At 40.6% G+C, this 25,346-nt stretch overlaps 1 protein-coding gene across 14 annotated transcripts in view; it reads left to right on the top strand.

The window, feature by feature from the left end:
- LOC144061098 (methylated-DNA--protein-cysteine methyltransferase-like) overlaps nucleotides 1-25,346 on the top strand; it is a 237,800-nt gene that overhangs the window by 72,110 nt on the left and 140,344 nt on the right. For 9 of the 14 annotated variants that reach the window (XM_077581193.1, XM_077581192.1, XM_077581191.1 and 6 more), the window contains 3 exons: nucleotides 4,267-4,350; nucleotides 11,026-11,386; nucleotides 13,268-13,413. In XM_077581193.1, coding sequence (XP_077437319.1) covers nucleotides 13,351-13,413 — 63 coding nt within the window. In that variant the 5' untranslated portion in view covers nucleotides 4,267-4,350; nucleotides 11,026-11,386; nucleotides 13,268-13,350. Of the gene's footprint in view, nucleotides 1-4,266; nucleotides 4,351-11,025; nucleotides 11,387-13,267; nucleotides 13,414-25,346 lie in introns of those variants that run through there. The other 5 variants (XM_077581205.1, XM_077581206.1, XM_077581207.1 and 2 more) reach the window with 3 other exon arrangements.

Genomic DNA, 25,346 nt, shown 5'->3' on the forward strand with positions numbered 1-25,346 from the left:
CCTCGGTCCTTTGGTCGCCGAGCGTTGATGAATGAGTCGGACGCTCGATCGAAGAAAGTGAAGAAAATGAAAAATGTGAACGCAAACATACTTGCAGCCGGGACCGACGGACGTAGCAGGCAGGCCGGGGAGGATCCATAAGTCCTTAGCGTGACCTCCGAGTGTCAGAACGGAGGAGTCACGTGACGGACAAAAGGCTCCCTAATTAACAGCGAGGACTCTGGGAAGGCGCTCCGTAATGAGGCACCATGCTGGACGGGCCTCCAGTGAGGCACTTGGCCCATATGCAAGGCCAGCATCGCAAGAATTTACATACTGCGGGTCAATTGAACATATGCACACTCAAAACTGACTAATGACTTCCACTCTGCGCTCTGATTCTATTTCGCAGATCGGCTCTGTGGATGGGCACGCTATAGAGCGCTAATGAGGATAACATCAGGAGGCGCATGACTGAAAACATTAATATATGTATCGGGACCGGGGTTCAATATTAAACCTGGTTGCTGGGGGAAATGGGTACAAACCGCAACATTTTCCACAGGCACAATTAAAGCTGCATGAGCATACCCCTCCCACCTCACCCTGTATAAATGGGGGGGCGGAGCCTGACAAGCGGGGAGCAAAAGGCAATGTTCGGTAAAGGGCTCATCCTTGTCTTTTTAGGCTAGTAAACATGATCTTTATCCTCTACAAAGTGCGACTAATATTACTGCATCTTACTGAGGAGCTGGAACGTCCCCATGAATATTCATAGAAGGAACAACGCCATGTCCATTGAAATAAAGTAAAACGTGTTTTTTAACATTCTATTTAAACAAATCATTCTATTTTTTTTTTTGCGCACAATATTGCAGTGCTGTTTTTCACGTTACAAACATTTTAATTTAGGGTGAGGCTCAAGCAGATTAATGGCATGGTTTTGGTTTTTGGTTCAGCCTGCGAATGTCACAGGACCAAACCTACAACAGGTGAGCCTTGATTAGTCATTACCCTTAGGCACTGTGATGTCATTTTCAGTCGACAAGAAGTGACAAAATGGCCCCCCATGATGGACAAAAAAATGGCTTCTTTTTGCTTGCTAAGTCATATTCCACCAATGCAATTGGAATTAATCAGAATACTGGATTTAGACTAGTGGGGGGTCGTATCGAACATACACTCTAAAAACAGTTGGGTCAAAATGAACCCAAATTGGGTCATAATGGGACTCGCCAAACTTTTTGAGTTATTCAATTAACCCAAAACGTTAGGTCAAATGGATAACTCACAAAGCAACCCAAAACATGGGGTTGCTTTGCGGGCTGAAGAACTTAAATAGTTGGGTTGGTTCATTTTCAACACAATTCAATTGGTTTATGCAATTAACCCAAAAAGTTGGGTCAAATGATTAACCCACAAAACAGGACTTTTTGGGTTAAATAACTCAAAAAGTTGGGTCAAATGAATAGAGCAACTTAATTAGTTTGGCTTGTTTTGTGGGTTATTAATTTAATTTGGGCTAAATAACTCTATTAAGTCTATTAAGTATTAACTAAAATTAAGTCGGTCCATTTTTTTTTTACCCAATTTGAGTTATTTTAACTTGTAGTTTCAGTTTTTGTTTTGTTAAAAGCATTTTCATTTTTATTTTATTTATTTTAATTAATTTTATTATATTATTTTGGTATTTGGTTTTTCATTAGTTTTCGTTAACTATAATAAACTTGATTTGAGTGTCGCTTTGCTTTCAAGTACGAATTATGAATTTTTAAATGCAGAAACACTGCGGAAAATGAATGTGGCTGTATTCAAAAGTCTCAATTTTGTAATTGAGTGATAACAGGATTTTGGTGGGCAGAAAATGACGCGAGCACGCCTGCCTCACAGTTGAGAGGTTCTGGGTTTGAATCTCAGCTTGGGCCTTTCTGAGTGGAGTTTGAAGGTTCCCTTAAGTGGGTTTTCTCCTCCCTAATCGTACATTTCTTGTATGTGACCTGTGATTGTCTGTCCAGGGTGTGTACCCCACCTGCATCCCTAATGAGGACAAGCGCTATACAAAATGGATGTCTGGTCAGTCACACACTTGTATGACAGATAAGAATGTTACTCAAAAACTTGTCTCTGCATCACAACCTGGGGGGGGGGGTCAATATTAACTGTAAACCTGGTTGCTGGGGGAAATAGGTACAAACCGCAAACGTCTTCCATGGGCAAAATTAAAGCTGCATGAGTGAGCTCCCCCCCCCCCCCTCACGTCACCCCACCTCACCCTATACAAATGCAGGGACTTTGGCGTCTGATCAGCAGGGAGCAAAAGGCAATGTCCAGTAAAGTGCCCATCCTTGTCTTTTTGACGCACATTTACTCTCCGACAGCTGATGCCCTCCGCTTCTCTATTAAAGCAAGTTTTTGAGGTGTTGATCTTTATGTTGCTGCATGTCTGCAGGCTTGAGTGCTTGTATGTTCATGCGTGTGTATATTTGGGCATTTACCATGGAGGGAGGGGTGGCTTTGGGTGCGTAAGAGTTGGAAGGTGTTAAAAGTAGGAGTGCTGCTGGTGAGTGTGTGAACGTACTGTATGTGTGTGTGTGTGTGGGGGGGGGGGGGGGCTCTTATTTGGCTGGGTGTAAAAAAATGCCCCTAGGTCTCCTGATGGAAGAGACAGGTATTAGCTCTGAGACCTCCTCAGTCCCAGCTTGCCATTAGTTTCCTCTCCAGCTGCACCAGGATCCGGACTATGAATCTGCCATGCTTGGTCATTCATCAGTTTCACAGTCCGCACCAGCACACACACACACACACACACACACACACACTCACACACACACACATTCCAATAACAACACTGTGAAATAGTGAGTGAGTGGCGAAGAGACAGAGTGAGAGTGTGTGAGAAAAATAACTCGTCATATCCGCAGACATGTGCCGATGTTTACGGCCGCCACGCATGTTGTGGATCACATGTGTGTCGCGGCCCAGCCGCTCGCCTCCACCTGATTGTGCACACGTGTGCGCGCAGCGGTCCACAAAAAGAGGCGATGAGACATGATATAAATTAAACTCGCGGCGGGCCGTTTCGCACGGTTGAGCTGCTGCCGAGGCTGCTCCCACAGAGTGATGTGGAACTTCCTGGCAAACAGGAAGCATTTTAAATGTTGGTCGGAGAGTTATGGAATTGCCTGTGGAAACATATCGGCCGGGGTCAAATGAAGAGGTCAGCACTCCGAGACTTTCCGTGTCAAGGTCTCGTCTCCGCAGACCGGCCGTGTCTTTTTTTTTTCTTTTCTTTTTTTTTGTGCGCGCGGTTTGTTTTATTTATAATCTTCTGCCTTTTGAGATTACAGTCACATTTTTGGGAGATACTGACACTGAAAGTTTTTTTTTCCTTACACAGGAGAAATAAAACTGCACTAAAATTGTACGTTTGACCTCCACCAAGAGCCAACAAACTTATTGTGCACTTTTATTAAAAGAAAAAACAAAGCACCTGCTATGGCTTTTTAGCATTGTTAACTGAGGAAATAAATAATCAAAATGACTTCAGATCATAGGAAACAAACATAATCTGTTTTCAAGGATTATGTTTAAAAAATATATATACACATTTTGTAATTTTACAGTGTCGTAAACCTTATGTATGTCCTTGAACTGAATTATACAGCACATTGGTAAAACTTGTTTTATTTTATTTGTATTTTTTTATGTTCTCTAAAAATCCATTTAAGTTGGTTTAGATAAGTCAAAACTCGGCGCTACAAAAATGCAGTAGTAAAGCCATCATTGCAGTAAATATTTGTATGGAAAACACTTCTACGCCATATATATGAAACTATCAAATTAACTAACCGTGCTTTTTGTGTGAAGAATAATAGCTTTGTGTTAAGCAAATCCTTAAGCTGTTATTTTTATCCTCGGAAATGCATTGGGAACGCCGCACATTCGACTCCAAATCAAAACATTATGTAAAATGCATTAGATTTGTTATTCCTTTGCAGAAAGTAAAGAAAAGGGACTGTTTTAAAAAAAATACAAGTATGAAAGTCAAACATTTACTTTATAAACTGAAAAGATTTAGCTTTCCTGTGAATCACTGGACTAATATTTAGTTTAGTTGAATTGCTATTCCAGCCCGGGACGATCTGATATTTTGAATGCAACATGTGGAAACATGTTGACTTTATAATGGTGCAGTGGAACCAGTAAATGTCCTTCCACTGAAGTTCCAACAGGAGACGGAACAGTCTTGACTTTTTGTAAATGTATTGTTTTTCCATTTTCACCAAGGTTGAAGACATTTTAACAAGAACAACGCAGGAGGTCGACTTGCCTTCAACAATCCCGTGTAGGCCATCACAAGTCATCAAAGGGGTGAGTAGTTTAAATTTAGCGGTTTCAGACTTCAAACATAGTGGCAAAGATTAGGTTTGGATTAAAGGTTCCACTGTATATTATCACTATGACTAAATATAACAATAGGATAGAAACTGGGAAAAAAAATTGAATCAAATTACGCACTGCAGTTTGGCAGATAGAAAATGGTTGTTCCAAAAAGGTGCAAAGTGTGCTTGCGTCAAGCTTTTTATTGCCACTCCTAATTAACATTTATTGCGCAACTAAACATCAAAAAGAGAATTTCACATTTTGAATTTACCAAACCACATAACGTTGTCTTTCGAAATTCTGATACAAGAATATTACTGTAACTTACTTGTGGTCTTCTTCTTCATACGTCTTACGTTCCAGACACAGTAAAGAAATCCACAATAGAGAAATAATCTATTTAAATAATCCCATGTCATGTTTTTATAGCATTTACGTCGGTGTAAAATTTAGGATGGGAGAGACGTTCAATATTCTATTTCTAATCACTTCAGCAAAACTGAGGCTGAGCTTGAAATACTTCCTGTTTTCTTACTCTTTTTTTCTTATTCCAAATGTATGTAGTGTTAAAAACAACTGATACAAGAATATTACTGTAACTTACTTGTGGTCTTCTTCTTCATACGTCTTACGTTCCAGACACAGTAAAGAAATCCACAATAGAGAAATAATCTATTTAAATAATCCCATGTCATGTTTTTATAGCATTTACGTCGGTGTAAAATTTAGGATGGGAGAGACGTTCAATATTCTATTTTTAATCACTTCAGCAAAACTGAGGCTGAGCTTGAAATACTTCCTGTTTTCTTACTCTTTTTTTTCTTATTCCAAATGTATGTAGTGTTAAAAACAGTCCCACCACCCAGTGGCCAACAGTTGAATTGCACCCCAATATAATGAACAAAGTTAAAGCTGCGGAATGCAGAAAATTTTATTTCGAAACGCTACTGCCACCTGTGGCCAAAAAACTGTACAATTCCTTCTCCACGCACACAAAGCACACATTACATCATATCGGGTGGGAAATTTGAACCCAAACTTTTTGATTATTGGCCAGAGGCTTGTAGTGTGAACAGCTAAAATGTTTTATTACATACATTCACTTTGCAATTAAATATGTTGCTATAGAACGCGCATGATTGATTAGGTATTATCAGTGTAAATCAAGCCTATTAATTGATTTGATTTTAATGAGCATAATAGTTTTGTTATAATTCTGCTAGCTAACAAAAACAATAGCAAGCATCCATTCATTCATTCATTCATTCATTCATGATGCTCGTATAATGCATTTCCTCCCCCTCCTCTGCCTCCTCTGAGTGAGTGAAGGCCACAAGCGCTGTCGCGCGGTGTGTATGCTAACTCAAAAGGAAGGACAGGTCGTAGCGATGCGGTCGCTTGGCTTGATGTGACCAGGACACGGCCATGGCAGCGGTGAAAGCCCGCTTGAGCCGTAGTGACACGTCGTCTCCATCCATCTTCAGTCTGAAACATTTTACGCTAACTGACAGAGCGTGGCGCTTGCTTACCCGCCTCCCAGAGGAAATAGTCCAGACTGGTGTCTTTTTGACATGCACTAAAGAGTGAGCAGTCCACAGGTCCAGAGGGGCATTGTGTATTCAGTCCGAGACGAAAGGTTAGATCCTCTGCAAGGAAAAGAGTACTTCGGTATATATTGTTGAAAGTGACAATGACTTTTTTTTTTTTTATGTATGAGTGTGTGGGTGGGTGGGTGTTATTCAAGCAAATAAACAATTCAGTTGACATTTTTTTTCTTCCAACTTACTGTACATCACCTTTTGCAGTGTTCCCCAACCTTTATTGAGCCAAGGCACACGTTTTGCATTAGAACAATCTCATGGCCTAACACAAATGTCACAAAAAGTATACTGAAATAATGATTGTCTCATAATAATTGTTTTTTTTTTGTAAACTAAGTGTGAAATCTGGCCTGTTTAATTGAACGCAAAGTTATGATTCTGTTGGACAAATGATAACAGGTTAATCATACCATCTGCCATCTAATAGAAAAGTGTTTTTTTTCTGCGTGACATATGCATATATGTCGTAAATAAATAATTTTCAGACCAATTAAATGAAATTGGATGATTTCCCAGTGGTTGGGAATCACAAATCTCGTGTGTGCAGGTACATAGTCAATATATTCGGTACACTTACACAATGGTGTGACATCCAATACATAAATTCGGACTTTACGATGGTAATAATGCTGAGTGTTGGCTTAAAGTGCAGTTTCATTTGTTAAATAGGTATCGATCTCACCATGTTGAGCAACATTAATAAAAACTTTCTATATGCTTTTTTAAAATTTATTCTTGCATGTACAATATGTATATTTTTACAGCCAAGAGTACTCGTAGTGTGGTAATTTTTGGGAGCTGGAAACGACACAATAAAGTAGAACAAACCCTGACAATTTGTAAAGCGATATTAATACGATTTTTATTACATTTTGAGAGTTATTAATAATATTTTTTATTAATTTTTTACCAATAAAACTACAATTTTAATGTTTTAAATATGTTGCAGATTATAATGGTCCACATTATGCCACATAGTATTATTATTATTATTGTGGGCATACATTTTGGAAGAAAAACTAGATGAAATTGCTATTTTTTTCTCTTAAACAGACAATACAAGCATTTTTCCCCCCACGAGCACCCTTCTTAACATTATTTGAACAATGGTTGTATACTTAGAAATGTGCTTGCTACAAAGACTCTAACAAAATAACATACATTTTTGTGGCTTTCATAGTCCGACACTCTGTAAAAACCCACAACTGTCCTAGAAGATCAAAACAATACTTGTTTATCTTTGCTTTCATTTAACAACCCAAAAAGTCACTTTTAACAAAATCCAATCCATTTAACTCTATATTTGGATCACTGTATAGCCTGTACTTATTATTGCCATTGTAGTTGATGATACTAAGTATTGCATAATTCTGCTAATATTTATCTTCCTTTGTTCATATTGCGAGGAGCAAAAAAATGAAAAACATCCGAAGATGATGCAGTACAACTACTGCAAAGCCCAATAATAAACACATTGTTGCCAATCAGAACTTGGCATCATACATATTATTCATCCTTTTAATCTTGGAGAATTTCTGATGCAATTCTTGCACTGGATCGCATTACATTTGCCAAGAAGTGTGCAGCGGGTGTTGGGGGGGGGGGGGGAGGAGAAAAAAACACCCCCCTAATTTGATAGAAATCAGAATAAATATTCCACGTGAAGACGTAACCTGCGTGCTGACATGCAGAATTTTTGTCAACACTTTGCTTTACACGGCGTATCTCGGTCAGGAAGCAAAAGCGAGGCGGCGGGCGCGTGCGGGGGGGGGGGGGGGGGGAGGCAGAAAAGCAGAATTGAGCAGTGGCTGTAGTAATAAATCACAGGATCGCTGGTGACATTCATACAATACGGATACAGTGTTAACTCAATGAGTCGGACAGCCCTAGCCTGTTCCTCCATCCTGACCTTGCCTCCCTGTCGTAATCAATCATGTTGGCACGGCACACACGCTCCTTATTTATTATTACTCTGGACCTGCATGTACAGTAAACAATGAGTAGTATACGTTGGGAAGGCTTGCTATTATAAGGGGAGGTGGGAAAGGTCCAGTGGAATAACCGGGGGGCACGAGTGTCCGGCGTGCTGGTTGAAAGACGAGCGAACAGGACGGCGGGCCAATAAAGGCCAGTGTGGAAATGAACGATACTTAAATCTATAAGGGCCATTGTCACATGTTGAAATTGACTATAAACGCAGTCCTGTTTATGGGCAGCCTTCTTGTGGTTGCTGAGGAACAACTGTTAAAGTCTGTAAAGTGAAAATAAATGTGCCTTGTAAATTTGACACACCACAGGGAAGTGTGGTAATAACAACCGATTGAAAACAATTGCCAAGTGTTTCAAATGAGGCTTCAAAATCATGAAAAAAATGAAGCTTTTGTCTCTTCTCTCAAATGTTGCGGTCTAAAAGTATGTCCCACTCAATTGTCAACTTTCAAGTAAATACCACTACTACGACCTCAAAATTGTTGCTACTTGCTTAAAGTCTCCGGTGGCTGGAACGTATCCCACCTGATCATCATGGGGCTTTCCACGCCACAATGTGAGGCGCTAGCCAGCTAGCTCACGAGCTAATAGGCTTGGACCTAGCCAAAATAACTCAGTAGCTTGTCCATGTTTTCAGCAATTATCTTCATTCATGTATTTAAGAACAAACCTCTGAATTCACTTCACAGAGTTTTTAAAATGGGTTACATCAGCGACGTTCAAACATTTTTCACTTAAGGCCATATTCAGAAAAATGTTAGAAGTGAACCACTTCACATTGTATTTGTGAAACATGCTAAAAGCCAATTCAGTATGCTGAAGGTCAACATATGCTAAACAGTTTAATGTGAAAGAAAAAAAAAAAACGGTGTAAATCTTAGCTTCGTTTCATTAGCAACAAAGCTAAAAGTTACTGTTTAACCGCATGGAGTTTTTTGGAGTTTATGGTAAAATTAAACATAAAAAAGAGAATTACACACACACACACACAAATTACATAACTTTGCCTCACAATGGCCGCTATCTTAATGCTAACACACAATGAAAAACACAATAGAAGGGCTCACAAAACTAGCACCGATATTGTGCCAGTTAAGCAACAGATAGAGTGCTATTTTCCACCACTGTGTTTAGTATTACAATTTTTTTTTTAAGATGAAAAAAAAGTGTGGCATCGTGTAGCATTCAACTTACAACATTTTGAAACATTTTTAGTTTTTGTTTTTAAGTGTGATGTATGCTGTGCTCTTATTGAACATTTTGACTTTTCCTCATAACATTTTGATGCAGCCCAGGTTTATTTTATTCTAAAAACACGTAGCACGCCAAAAAAAAAATAATAATAATCTGCATCAGGCCATAAATGGCCGTCAAAACGGACTTTGTCCACCCCTGTGCTATATGTTGCCTGACTTTCACATTAGCAAACCGTCAGACGTGGTGTCACCTAATAAATAGCATGACTTTTGACTTCCTCCGCCATGCAATTTGACTTGAGTTTTTCTCAGGTAGCAGGTGTATATCCGGAGTGACAAACCGCTTTCTTTGTCAAACTAATAGCTTACAAAGTCAGTGTAAATTAACCATGACCTGATGTGAGGGGCTCCCCTAACAGCCTCTCCGAGTCAGCCCGACCTCGCCATGGTATAGTCCCATATGCGGCCCATGCAGGGGGCCTGTCTTGGCAACAAAGCCCGGGCCCCCGCGTGCAGGCGAGGGCCCCTGAACTGCTCATGAAGGATGGCTGGCCACGAGGAGGGCCGAAGGGGAGCCGCTTTTAAAACACATACCATATGCAGCTCGGAAGAGCCTCATTTATCAGCCCGGAGTTTGCTTGGTTTTTACACCTCGGACCCCCCAGCACTCTCTCTCCTCCCCCGAGGGGTTAGTCACCTCCTAACTGAACAGTGCACATGACAGGGCGCTGAGACCTGGCCTTAAGTGCATACCGCATCGCTCTGATTTGTGTCTCTTCCCTGGAATAACAAGGAATTGATTATGGCAGGCATGGCGCTGAGATATAATAATGCCACTTTGAGAATATTTTTTAGGATTTGATGTGATGATTTTGTGGATGCGAAAGTAAAGCTCAGAAGCTATCTTGACTTGAATTTTTCCGCAAATGTGGTCTTCATAGCAAATCTGTGACAATCATTCACTCTGATTGAACCCAATGGACAATATAGAGTTGGTCGTGGACAGCTAGTAAAAAATTGCATCTATTTTTTATTCCGATTTTTTTCAAAACAGTTCTGAGGTGCATCAAGTTCCCACACTCTAAAACAGTTGGGTCAAAAAATGGACCGATCCTCTAATTGACCCAACTTTGAGTCAGGAAATGGGTCTTTTCGTGTAAAATAACTCATAAAAATTGGTCAGATCCTTTACTTGGGTCAAAAAATGGCGTCATTTTGTATAAAACAACCCAGAAAGTTGGGTCAGAGTGCACAGTGTCAGGAATTGTTACTCACTAGCTACTCGGTATTTGTTTATAGAGCTCAGCCTTTGTCATGTCATGGCTACTAATATGCTTTTGGTGGTATGTCATACTCATTTGAAACTGTGTTTAAAAATGTAACATACTGAACATGTCTTTTCAGAGGCGTTTTTTCAAATTTAAAAAATGCTTTATTGTTAACTTCTATAAAATGGGTCGAGACTTTGCAACAATAAGACCATGCGGGTTGCACTGTGACAGTATTTGAGAACCACTGCATTTTTTTTCAGTGTACTATAGTTGTTTTGTATGCACAGTGGATATAAAAAGTTTACACAAGTGATGAGACCAAGATCAACTTTTTCCACCATGAACGTGACCCACAACCTGAACAATTACAAAAATTAAATCCGTTAAAAAACAACTGAGAAAATGTGGTCAGCACACAACTACCGTTATTTAAAATGATCCCTGATTCACCCCAGCTAAGTTTTGTTGTTCTAGTAGGCTTTCCCTGATTTCTTGATTTGATTTCTACCAGAATCCTGAATATTTTTTGGTAACACTGATTTTAACACTATTTTCAACTGTTCATAATCCCGTCCCTCTGTAACCATCCATCCATTTTCTGTCCAGTTTATCCTGTTGCGGGTTGCGGGGAGCTGAACCTCAGCCCGGATGACTTTGCACTCTAAAAACAGTTGGGTCAACATTTTTACTATGGATCAAAAATGGACCGATCCTCTACTTGGGTCGATTTGACCCAACTTTGAGTCAAGAGATGGCTCATTCAGCATAAAACAACTCAGATCCTATACTTGGGTCAAAAAATGTTGTATATAAAACAACCCAGAAAGTTGGGTCAAATTGACCCATAAAGTGGATTGGTTCATTTTTGATCCATAATTGGGTTACTTTTTACCCAACTCTTTTTAGAGTGTGGTCAGAGGCACATTACACTTGGACCGGCCGCCTGCCAGACAGACAAACAATTGGAGTAAGTATACATTTCGGAGTCCAGTTAGTTAGTCACACGATACACTTTTAGTGGCATCAGACATTGAAATGAACAAGTAATTGTAGACAACATAGCGGTCCCTCAGTTTTTTTCCGTAGCTCTCTCTATAATGTCGGACCCAACAAAAGAGTGAAGTTTTTCTGGTATCCGGCCTATATTACATATTTTTAGTACTATAAAAGAGACAGGTCGTATAAATCGGAAGTTTCCAAAGTCCATCAGGCTCACCTGTCTCTTTTGCCCTTCTGCTGCCCTTCCTGTCCAAGCTCCGCATCACAGTTGGACATCATCTGGCCCGTGAATGGCACATTGTTATGCCGGCTCCTCAGCGGCCGTACGAGCAGATGCCGCGAGCAGCCGCAACGCCGGTCCCCACGCAAACGGCTTCAACGCGGGGCCGTAAATTACATCCCGTGAACACACAAACAACGCCGCGCTCCACTGAGTGTGTGCAGTTTAGAGCACCATTGAAGGTGCAAAGCATATCCCGATGTCGGTTTGAGAGCGGGGCCGGGGGGTTTTGTGGCGGCGGGGGGGAAGCGGCCCCGCGGCATGCGACCGTGGCCCAGACGAGCAGATCACACACGGACAGCTGGGCTTTGAACTCCCTACCCCGCCGCTCCCGGGGTCAACAGCTCGGTGGCCGCAAAAGGTCACACGGCAATAAGAGGCCTGACTTCTGGTGAACTGCCGAAACTGTTTTGACTGCGTCCCAGTGGCATCATTGCGAGGCGATACTTTTCGGCAGCGGCGGCGGCAAGTAGTAAAGGACAATACTGCATTACTGTCGGTTTTTCAGGTATCTCTACTGTGCAGGATACCTGTACCAAGGTTATTATAGTTCAGAAAAACTCATGAAATAGCTCAAAATAAATTGAAAAATATTTCGTTAATGGAATAAAATAAAAAACGAAAATGCTTTTAAAAAAAGAAAGCGAGCTGAAATGATTTCTTACGTCCATAAAAACTAACTAAAATCAACCATAATTAGAGCAAAAATGTCCTTCATTTTCATATTAGTCAATTAATATCATACATGAGCTTTTGGAGTTGATTTTAAATGTATTTATTTCAGTATGTCCGTACAGGAAAGTTAAATAGTAAGTAGTTTGACAATTTTAATTTTACTAAAGTTTACTTTACGTTTCCTTTTTTATATTACACTTGACAAATACTTTATGTATTAAAAAACAAAAATGTATTCTAGAACTAAAAAAAAACTAAATTAAGGCGAAACGTTTGTAAAACAATACAAATTAACAAACCTGGTCTAAAGATTAACTGAATTTAGAAAACAAAAGTGAAATAAAAACTACCGGTAACTAAAATGAAAAATCCAAAACTATTATAATCCATCTAGCAATGTCATCTGTCCAGAGCATTCAATGCCAGTGCTGGCCTATGATCTCACATATAAACTATTAGCAAAGGCTTTTTTAAATTTATTTATTCAGATTTCAGATCCACCCCTCTTGTTCCATCTTCTGATTGGTTGAGCTAAATAATCTTGTGATGTACTCAATTGGTCACAGAGGAGGACGGATTTCGAACAGTATTAAAAGTTAACTTTCAACTCGAACTTTGCAAGACAAACAGGATGATATGAAGATGGTTTGGCCAACACAACTCCTGGCTAGCTTCTTTTAACCCGGCAATGTATTTCTTCGGCACTTTTAAAGTAAAGTTATTATAAGTTATACGTTTATTTTAGACTTTTTAATTCTTTACTCAAGAACATTTCAGTTTTGCACTTGTAACTTTTGAAGTACAGGAAATCTTTACATTTACGCTGACCAGTTTTTTTTTTTATTATTATTATTTATTTATTTTTAAAAACATATCTGTTCTACTTGATTGCAGAGTGTGAGTACTTTTGCCGCCTCTGCTTGTTGGGAGGGATCCACCGAAGCAGCAAAAGTTTAGCAATAACATTTGCTGTTTGTATGCGGCGCGCGGGAACCGGAAAACGCTGCAAATACCTTCTCGGATTGGGGAATAAGAAAAAGGTCAGTCCATTTAACACAAAACACTTCATTTTAAGACCCGCCGACAGCGCCAGCCTTTATCCGAACAAAACAAGAAGGACTTGCCGAAGTACACAAAATGACTCCATAAATCTGGGATGAGACATAATAAAATATGATTAGCCGTGGTCTTGGGAAATACACGGCTCAAAATCCAATCAAACATATCACCAAAGTGTGTTTGAGGAAGAATCATCCTTGTTGCGACTTGCTACAAACAATATTTACACAGTCAAATCCCATGTCTAGTCAACGGACGCGTTGTGGCTGGCTAAGATATATGGCTTACTTTATTCATAGCTCTTCAATTACAAAAACATGTATTGAGAAAGTGGGGTTGGGAATAAATTAATAATAAAAACCCCTATCTGAACTTCTAATATTTTGCTTGGCGAAGGGAAACGAATTACCCTTTTCAGAACTGATGATGTATTACTAGCGTTTGATCCTTAGAGGTTTGCCCGTGCTCACATTCATTACTTTCAAGTGCTGAGGTGTATCTGCAATTAGAAGCACCTTGCAGTGGATTCCTGACAGTCCTGCAGACTTGAAACACCACATCATAGGATCATCACGGCATTATACTGCACGAGAGGGGACGGTGTCTCCTTCCAACTGAGGCAAAGACAAGAGTGTGGGGGGGTAGGTTAGTTGGTAGGGAAGGAAGAGGGGGGGGGGGGGGGGCGCCTAATTTAACCATGTGCCCGTAAGTGAGCGGCGCCGGTAAGCAAATGAGGACCTTTCATTAAATCAAAGGTGATTTTTGTTCTGCTAATGGCTGCCCCAAAATCGAGTACAGCGGCAAAACATGTGATCATTCTCGGCGGGGCCCGCCGCACGACTACAGGCCGGTCAGGTCTATTCTTAATACGGTATGCATAATGTAATGAGCGCGCTTGTTTAATTTAATCACACTGAGTGGACCGCGCTAGTATTTCTTTGAAACGACAAAGCCCAGAGTCCGATACAAAAAGCGAATGAATAATACAATCACTCAACCGGCTTGTGGAGTTAATGCACTCGCTGTTTCGCAAATGGCTGCTATTTACATGCCGGTGGCGAGCTGTCGGGGCCAGCTCTGACTTCAATTTACAACCTATATTTTCATATTTTGGGGTGAAATTCTATTCATTAGTTCCCAATAGTCTATTCGCTTCGTTTTGTAGCGTTTCTCGTAGCTGCACTGTTTCCAGTTGATATTTGACTTTTTTGTCCAATCAGATTTCAAACTCAATATGTTGCCAAACTAATCTGGCCAGGACGTTCGGAATAAGTACTGTAAATCTTTCCTAGTGAGGATAAGCAGTTCGAAAAATGGATGGATGCCATTTATCCATAGCACACACTCTAAACACTATAATCTTTTTTTTTGTTAAATGCCCCCAGTACACCTGACAATTTGGTGACAAAAAAAGTAGACGTCAGCTCAGTGTAAAAACGGACTCGTTTTCGTGTTGGGCAAGTTTACTTTTAGGGTGTTTGTGAATTTGGTCGACCGTGCTACACCTTGAGAGGCATATAGGCATATTCTATTACATGGCCTTGACAATTCTAGAAATTTGGTGACCAAAAATTTGAGCTAAATTATAGAATATTATATTACTATATTTACTATAATAGATGTTAGACTACCTAAAACCAGGTCTAAGTTGTGTCGCAGGTGGTGTGACATGATTTTGGTGGATTCTGAACAACGGGGAAGTGTGTGGTGCATCGTATTTCATTCATAAATATGATACCAGGGTAGGAAAAAAAATACTATTATTAACTTCTTAAAAATATTTTTAATAGCATACTAATATGGGGTCAGGTGAAACTGATAATAATCGGTGTGGCATCCACAATGGCCAACTTTAAATCATCCGCAAGTGGAGATCTTCTTGCAGTTCATTTTATATAACAATAGACCAGGAAGGAAGACAAGAGACTTAAATTATTTTTGCTCACGAGAACGGACAGAAATGTGCTCAGTTACAATCTCCTACCCGCTCTGAAGCACACTCCGCCGAACCTCCTCTTTTTATTGGGTAGTCCCTGGTTACATAGCCTATTGCTGCTCTAAAGTGTTTGTGGAAGCATGAGTCATTGTGCAGACAATAATGCAGATGTTTGTTTGTTTTTTAGCGCTGAAAGTTTTAGTCAAAGTTCAACAGCAAACTGTTCCAGCCGCTATCTTGTAAGAAGGTCACAATTCCTGTGTTGCAACCGCAGCTTCTCCTCTTCTCCTGCTAAATAAATGCGTTGCAAAACATAAGAGTAAATATGGGATAACTTAACAAGAGGGATTGAGGAGAGCCACTTCCATTGTCGAGCAAAATACCAAAAGAAAAGTTAAACTGCACTAGACTTGCATTTGGCATGAAAGTAGAGCCTTTTGTCTTGTTTAATAAACTGAAAGTGCAATGGCAACTGTGGCTCTGTCCTCTAATCGGTTGGTTCGAGCAAAACGCGTCAATTTCATAATATCCATCTTGGGTTACTATGATATAGCCTATTTTCATTCAGGTGATGTTCTGAATGTTGTGTGTTTTTGTAAAGTACTGATGGGTTCTATCTATGCCACGTGATAAATCCCCAGTGAATGGCCATGTCTTAAATCCACCACCCGCCACTGGCGCGCTATATCCTTATTGCCCATTTCACCTTTGAATGCTCTCAAAGTCTCCAATGACTTTGGAAATGTCGTTCTCAGAAATCGTTACGGTCCCGAAGTCCTTCGCGGGTCACGCGTGACCGGGGCAGCGGCGGCCGCAGCGGCGCTACACTTCATAGAAGGCCGGCAAGTTTGGCCAAAAAAACCCGCTGAGCCATTATGTTAAAGTAAACGACAGCACTTCCTAATGCCATTTGGCAGTGCGAGCGTGCGGCAATTAGGGCCTCTCTTAATGCGACGCTGGGAGCATTTCTCCTCAAGGTTAGCGCCTCATTTCCCCACGATGGGTCTGCGGGGCCGCACCAGATGCATTGTGGGAGCTGTGGGGGCTGCGCGTTAGGACAGGTGTCCGCCACCTTGGATATCTCCCCTCGCAGCTGGCACCAGCTGGCACCCCCAGTGCCCCATCCGGACGGTCTGCGCGGAGGAGGAGGAGATGCTAAAGGGGGCTGGGGAGGGGGCGTGTCAAGGGCAGAGCTGCTACAAGCTCACTCACAGGGCACCCACGCCATGACATGACCCGGCCACTAGGGGAGCTGCCAGCAGGAGTAATGTGGTGCAGCCGTGCCCGTTCGGAGACCGGCTCCTGCATCCCTAATGGAGCGGCAATGATGAGGCCCAGCAGTGCCAGAGGGTCACAGGCAGCTTCTGTGGAGGAGAAGAGGCTGCTTGCTCTCTTCCCACTGGAGAGCAGAGCATGTCATGTCTGACGCCGCTCTCTGTGGGGGCTCACGCGGCAGACTTTTTTCTTTTTTTTTTTTGGCCAAGAGGTAAATGGGAGACGAATCTTTGAATTAGAGAATCACTGGGGTATGTAATGTACATTTGGACATACTCTCTCTTGTCCATTTATAACATACCGAGGGGTCTGGGATATGTACATAGCCAAGCATACGTGCAGCTAAAATGCATGACAAATTGCAATAATTACAAGGGGGTCTTATAAAGTCGAATGCCATGAAGTCGTACCAGACTCGCAAGGTCGAACCATCATCACAAAGCAAATCGTCTTTTTTTGGTGTGTATTTTTGATGCCACCAAGTCACACTAGGGTACCAGGAGTAGATCAATTTAGATTATTATTTATTTTTTAATAGAATTGTTTTATAGAAAAACACTGACAGCAGCTCCTTGCAAGTGTTCTCATAGTTTATTTGTGTTGGACTGTTTGTCCCGTTCATTAATCGGCTGAAAGTGCATCGGTTACTATAGCCTTGCTTAGAAAAAGACGAGGAGCGTGTGCAGTAGATAAAAAAAAAATTTTCGAAGACGTCCGCATAACATTAAATGTCGGAAAAATGAACACATAACAGGTGCTCTTTAAATTTGCCGGGCAAAAAAATGGTGATTAGTAAAGCCTTTTTAATTAAGCGATTAATCGTGATGAATCAAAATGTGATTAATCAGATAAAAAATTGTAATCATTTGACAGCTCTAGTTAAAAGATAAATGAATGGTTTGACTCTGAAATGTATTAATTTAATTACCAATTCATTGGTATTGGAAAGCTGTATTGTCAGTTCTCCCTTTTCTTCTGTAGCGAGCCCGCTACAGAAGAATGTTACGAAGCGGGGATTTACTACAGTGCTGTTGTATTATACTGTCACTTTTATCCGCTCATCTAAACAAAACGGCCACTTTATAGTGTCACCATAAAAAAAAACTTGAAGACAATCTGTAACCAAACACGTAAAGCAATTTACACGTCTCTGCTTGTATTTGGTTCTGCATAATTACAGCAGCTTTGACACAACATTAGAGCGCCGTTATTTACTAGCTGTACAATTACGCTCGTTTAGCGCCACATATGTTTTATATGATGTTTACGTCATGTAAGAAGCGTAATGACTAAATTAACATATACAACGCGCCATCTGGAAATAATCACCCAAACGTTGTATCGTGTGTAAACAATATACGGCAAATGTTTGCCTTGGAGGAGCAGGTCAGGTGTCATTTTTTTTTTACCGAGATAATGAGAATACTTTTGTACGGGGCTCGCCGTGCAAATTGTTATGAATGCAAATGGGTGTTTGGTGGGGGAGGTTGAAGAGAAATGACTTCACATGAGGAGCGTGTTATTATTGTTCCGAGCAACAGCGCAGTACACTGGATGTGAGTTAATTCACTTAATATGCCTTTAATGGCGCCAGGGCCCCTCTTTGTATTTGCACGCTGACCATTATCTGAAATCAAGCCTAATGATGGCTCCACTTGATGATAATGACCATTATCACACAGACCACCGTCAGCTCTGCCAAATGATCAAAATGAGCTTGCATTTCTTCACTTGCTTTTTTTTTGTGTGTGTGTGTGTGTGTGTGTGAATTTGTTAGTCATGTAAATTAAAGCCCTTGATGAGCTTCAACTCCCCCCCCCACCCCCCACCCCCCCTCCTCCTCTGTCTGCTGCTCTTGTTCAGACCTCTTATTGAACTATAACTGCTTTTGAAGTTGTTATCAGCGTATAGCACATCACTGCTGTCCTTATCAGCCCTTAATACAGTGATTCTCAACCGCTGTGTTGCCGCACACTAGAGTGCCATGGAAAATTATCTAGTTCAACTTATTTTGAAAATAATAATAATTTACGACAGTGGCACTTTATTTATTTATTTAAGGTTATTATTGGAATTACTCGACAACAAAAAAACGTACTCTAAAAAAACAAATTATAGATGGATAAAAAATGGACCGATCCACTTTCTCGGTTGTTTTATACAAAATGACGCAATTTTTTTTAACCCAAAGTAAATGATCTGACCCATATTTATGAGTTGTTGAAAGTCGGTGAAAGACCCATTTCTTGACTCAAAGTTGAGTCAAATCGTCCCCAAGTAGATGATGGGTCCATTTTTGAGTGCAGTGTGTGAGAAGAGGCAAAAGTTGTGGCATGGTAGCTTTTTGCCATGAGAACGCACCTTCTTGCAATGAACATCTGAAACTCTCTGGCCAAGAAGAACATGGCCGTGCTAGAGCAACCTTAAGAGGGCATAGAGGGGATCCCAGAGGAATCCCTCCAGGAGTGCATGAAGGGGACTCCATGGGAATTACTTTAAAAACTTGTAGTTTGTTGTTTTATTTTTTTGTGATACCAGTCCTTGAAGTAAATTAGCTGAGATGAATTAAAACATCATTAATCCATTCCAGAGCCCCAATTTTGCTGCCACTAATGACTATTCGATTCGATTTATCTGTCAATTATTTTGTCGATGAGTCAGATTTAATTTTCATCCCTACATTGAAAAACATTATTTCAAATTGCCAATTGGCAATTAATTCAGATTCAGATATGAGTTTGGTGTGTAACATGTCATAAAATTGTTGATCATTGATTTCGAAAGTAAAATATGTTTTATTTAGCTTGAACAGAAAGGCTACTTTCATGGTGGACCACGGAAATTTGAGAATATTTTTTTAATTAAACTAGACAAAGTGCAATTTCTGCAGAAATTGCGTGGGAATGCTGTAAAGCTGAATGCTAAGATTTGGATGTGCCTCTGAATTCAATTGAAAGATAAATTATTAAAGTACTAAAATGTTGTCCAAGCGGGGTTTGAACCCAGGTACTCCATTCTACTTTTTAAAATAGTACTGTATTTTTTTTAAAACATACCGGAATAAAAGTGAATGTATATAAAGTGTAATTAGTATGCAAGTCATGGCTTCTTGTGAGGATATCAGCATTTTGTTCAACTAAAACATTCCCAAATTTGACACAGATTAAGTCAATTTGATAGTAAATTCAGATGACATCATCATTTCAGTATATATTGTATAGTTTTGATTGGTGGGTGCGCTGTGATATTTTTTTGTTTGTGTGTGCTTTTGCTCACTTCAAGTCGGCAAACATTACTCTAATGGGCGAAAAACACACACGCTCAAATCCCGCTCAGTCTCCTTAGTTAACATGGTCATCATCCGCAGTGTGCAGAGGTAACTGTGAGGCAGTAATCATAATTTGTTATTAACACACCGGCTCCCTCTATTTGATGCCACATGAATCTTTTGAAGTGCAGACTGTTGATTACTGTAAATGAGAGCTGTTTCAGGGTGGATTGTGGGTAATTATATGCAGTGCACCCCAGGGAGCAGTGTTGGGCTGGGTGGGGGGGTGGGGGGCCCAGGGGACAGCGGTTCCACAGGAGAGCGGAGCGCAGACAGAGCAACACATGCTGGGCCGCCGAGTCCCAGCATGAAACGAGTCAACAGGCCCGTCTTTTATTTCTAATGCCTGTGATTTACATGAAAGCAACACTGTCACCCAACCGCAACAAGAGTGCGCACCGCCGCTTGAGTGACAGCATTTCCGATTCCACATGTTTTGCGCATGCAGCCAACATGACTCCCCCTCCCCACCGACCTCCCAGAAAAACTCGACTGCAGCGGCGTTATCGCATTCCCATTTCTGTGCAGTGCAGCTTCTCTCCGTGGCGCAGGTTGAGCAGAAACAAATTACTGGAAAATGATGATCTCGAATCAAGGGGGGGTTGTAGTATACAGGGGGGCTTAATAACAAATGAAAAAAGTTTCATATTGTGTAGATGTTTACCAGTACCTAGGCAGTGCCTAATGGTTGTAAAAAAAAATAAATAAAAATTTCACTAATTTATCGCACATTCCATACACAACATAACTCAATATGCTTCACATTCTGTAATTAAAAGTACAACATTTAAAAGCAGTTACAGAGTCAGCGTTAGTTAATTTTGTGTTCATTTAAAGTTCCTTTAACACCACTCTTTTTTTTTTTTTAATGCGCGATTAATGACCACTTACTTGGAAAGCCTGTACTGGGGGAATTCATTGTCAAATTTTAGCAGTAATGAATGGAATAATAATGCATACATTTGTGGAGACTGGGGTCAGGTTGTATTTTACAATTTTAGATATGTGCAGAATTTCACAAGTTACTTTATGTTAAAGATGAGATAGCTCTTAATATGAAAAGAAAAATGCAGTGAGCTGTCCACCAACGTCTTACAAATGCAATTATGCCATCTAGTGGCAGAAATGATGACCTCAACACAAATCAATATCACACTCGTTTTTACAGTACAGTACATCAGTTTAATTTTCACTAAATTTTTATGAATTATGATGAAATTACTCTAACAATGACTAAAAGATGCAGCCATATTTCTGTTTAATATTTTTGAACGTTTAAAAGAGTCAAAATGATAGCAAATTAATGACTAATTAGAGACCAAAACATCAATCTGATATTGTTCATTCTAACACAGATGAAATAATTCCTTGTATTTGTTTAAAAAATTACACCGAAAGTGGAACAAAAAAAAAAAAGCATATTAAATTGTGATCACAATATTCCGGGGAGAAAAAAAAAATCACAATAAAATTATTTTTCAAAATCGTTCAGCCCCAGTTACAGATAAATCAAAGGTAGACCGAGTATATTTTTCCAAGCTCGGTTTACATGTGAAGGCTGGAAAAATAAATAAGTGCATATTATTTCATTGTCTTGATCACTTTGCGTGTGCGCATTCCAAATGAGGATGCAAGGCAAAGAAGCAAAGTTCCCAATCACGCTGGGAGCCCGCAATCTCTTCCTCCTCACTTGAGCTCATTTCTCCACTAATGACTTTGCCCTCTGATGCAAGCCACGGGATCATCAAAGGTCCTTGAAACAAAAAAGGAAATATAGCAATTACTGGGACTTTCATGGGCAAGAAAGAGATTAAAAAGCTCGTTGTTGTACAAGCAAAAAAAAAAAAAAAGAAACCGGCTGGGTTTCACTATTAAATATATATTCGGTGGCGCCGTCCTATTCATCCAGGTCTTCCTTTCACTCGTCTTCATTCATTGCAAGATAATAGAATCAAATGTATTATGCATTACTAATCGCGTGATAAAAGCCTGTGGTGCCACTAATGCATGTAGATTCCAAAATGCTGCGCGTGTACAAGAAAAGTCATTGGCTTTTTAACAGTGGCCTGAGGGAGGGGAATTGTCCCTTAGCCTCTATAACCACTGACACAAAAGGTCCCCAAACAATTTCAAATTACTACTTTATTTCTCTCTCTTATATAATCCACCCACATTATTAAATCTGCCACCTTCTGGGACTGTGCTGATACAATATTACAGTGCTAAGATGTTTACATTGGAGACAGCACAGTGCTTCCTTGTTATAAACATGTATGCCCCCAGGACTTGTACAAAAGGCGCATGCATACTACTCGGCCTAAATGAGGCGTAGGTCATTTGCCTTTTAAAAGGGGTCAATATTACCTCCAGCGAACGGGGGGCCAAGGCCAACGCCGACCTGACTGAGCAGAAAATGGCTCCTGATCCTCACAGATGAGCTCTATTATATATTAAACACGCTTGTAAATATTCACTAGTCGGACCATTCAAATGGAAAATATGGTTTAGGTCAAAAGGTCTGTGGAAATGTTGTCTCCCAAGGAAGTCCCCGTAGAATTACAGAGACGGAGATAACAGGGTGGAACACCCAAAGGGGACTGGGAGAGAACATTAAGAGTTGTTTTACATGTTTGACTGCGGGACAGCTATGATAGCGGCGAGATAAATGACGGGCACTTATCATAGTAGACTGACCTGGAGTTATGTACCATGCCTAATGGAATGTTACACTCCCATCAATTACATACGGCCCGGCAGAATTACAATGAATTAGCAGCTTATAAAGCTCTCTAAATAATTCTGTTCAAGCATTTTATTAGCATACAAGATGATATAATTGGCAATATAATATCCGCCGTATTTATTGAAAGGCGCGTGGCGGGGCGACGTCATTTTTATTAGCGGTTTGTCTCGCTGACAGGGATCACATGGCCGGGAAATGATTTCATCATGTCGGAGTGCAACGGCGGGACGGCGACGACGTTATCTTCTATTTTGGTCTCCCCCGGCCGTATATTTCACGGGGCGGGAACAATGTAGCCTGACAGACATATTCTTTATGAGGGGCTCGTGGTCGCTCTAATTTGACACAGTTGTCAGAGATAAAGCTCCTTAGAGAGCGTGGCCATGCTCTGGGTACGAATGGGGATTAAATTAACACCCCCCCCCACCTTCACATCTTCTGACCCCAATAGTCCAGGATAAAACATATACACGGTGGCTAACTTGAGCATCCGTCTCTCGATGACTACTTTTTTTTTTTTTGTTTTATTGCAAAAAGCAAACAAAAGAAAAGCCTCAGCTCAGCTGTTTTATGTCCAGCGCTAAGAAGGTATATTCCCAATAAATCCATAACGTGATGCAATTAAAACGCACCTTTACTGTAAATGTGAAATGTGCTTACACAGTGTAACATTACACCCCCATACACCCCCCCCCCCCCCAACCCCTTTTCTATCCCCTTCTTCATGGCAGCTTCCTATCAGATGACCCGAGCGCATAAAATCAAATCAACACTGGAATGGATCATATCAAATTCTAATGAAAACATAATGTGCTCTTAAAATGTGTGTTGGCCCCGCAGCCAGTCATCCTGCAAACCACCCCCCCCACCACCACCACCACACCACCACCACCCCTCCCCACCCGCCTCAGATGACGTGATGAATAGGGAACACGGATGGAATATGCATCAAAGTCGAGCTCATGATTTATGTAATAGCAGTCACTTGGACACTGATTAGCTGCTCTGTCAAGCGTGTAATACGAGAGGCACAACCCCTGGTTTATCAGTCATTTATCTGAAGTGCGTCCTGATATTATCACTGGATCCTAATGTCATCATTATGCCGCGCAGCATGTGCGGGCCAGTGTGTCATGGCGTCGGCGACACCGCCTGTCAGGAGTTCAAGCCTCTTCATTTGCAAAAGTGCTCGCGCATTCAGAGTAGCGTGTGTCAACAGGACAAAAAAGGAAAGGAGAAAAAAATAGGGGAGGTAAAAAAAAAAAATCACATCAGACATGGAGGGACACAGGCGCGCTAAGTAAGTGGACACTGGAGGCGCACGCGGGAAATGTGCCGCCTCTTTGTGGCCATCAGGCTAATTCTTTGGAGGACCCGGGAAGGAAAAGTGTCCAAGTAAAAGGAAGAAAGTAACATGTTGTGGTTTTACAGGTTGGATTCAGAGGGCATAACGGCTATTGTACACTTGGTAGATGCCACAAAAGCCCCAGATGTGCAGTGTGAGGCCCAGAGAGCCACATTAGCTAATATAACATGGCTAGCTCAAGCTGTCGGGACTTTTTCAAATGGCTTCCACTCTGCCAACCAAGGCAACATTAGAGCCAGATTTAGTGATGTGCACGTACTTCTATATTCTTTCGATCCAAGTTAGAAAAAGTCCTCTCTTTTTTTTTTTTTGTCTTCACACAGATCTGCTCATAAAACCGTAGAAGCTGACAATCGTAAATGTTAAACCTGTTTAATGTCCACGATCCACAAATCCTTGTTTGTGATCAACTCTGAATTTGGTCGATGTACAGACGCCACGATTGCTAGCCATTTGCGAAATATACACGCATAACGATAATGTGACCAAATTTGAGCTTTTTCCCTCCCTACACCCTACAGTTATGGATATAAAAAATGTTTTTTAAATGGACCGATCAACTTTATGGGTCATTTTGACCCAACTTTCTTTTTTCTTTTTTTAATACATGACCCAATTTTTTTACCCAAGTAAAGGATCTGACCAATATTTATGAGTTGTTTTACACTAAAAGACCCATTTATTGACTCAAAGTAATTTTTTATTTTTTTTTGGTTCAATTTTTTACCCATAGTTGGGTTATTTTTAGAGATTTTTAGCGATTAAAAGCCCGATCATCAGATGTTTCTAAAAGATTAACTGGACCGATTAGTGTCCCTGATCTGTTTGGAAACAGTCAGGGCATAGAATAATAAAATATATCATAATGAGTATTTTCCCTTCTGATCAAAGTCAGTGCTTGTCAGATGTATTTTAAAGAAAATATCCTGACTGTGGTTTGGGGTGTATAAGGACTGATTTTTACCCCCCAAGCCTGCTTGGAAAATCGTCACAGCCGACAATCATAAACGTTAACCCTGTTCGTTATTGGTGGTGTCTGATTGGTGCTGGATTTCACTTAGTTTTTAATTAACTGAAGTATTTTTTTTTCTTTCCTTTGATCCTTCCTCTGGTCTCCTGACAACTTCTCGACTCTGAAGTATCCAGTTAAGGTGAAAGGTTTGGGATTTTTAACAGGTTTCAGTTGAATTAAAGAGCACAAACTCGCATGCTGAGTTTGCAATCGCAATGTAGCTACCAAAGAAACTAACAGTTCGCCAGCTTCTT

Source organism: Vanacampus margaritifer, chromosome 12, assembly GCF_051991255.1.
Source record: "Vanacampus margaritifer isolate UIUO_Vmar chromosome 12, RoL_Vmar_1.0, whole genome shotgun sequence".
NCBI classification, from domain to species: domain Eukaryota; kingdom Metazoa; phylum Chordata; class Actinopteri; order Syngnathiformes; family Syngnathidae; genus Vanacampus; species Vanacampus margaritifer.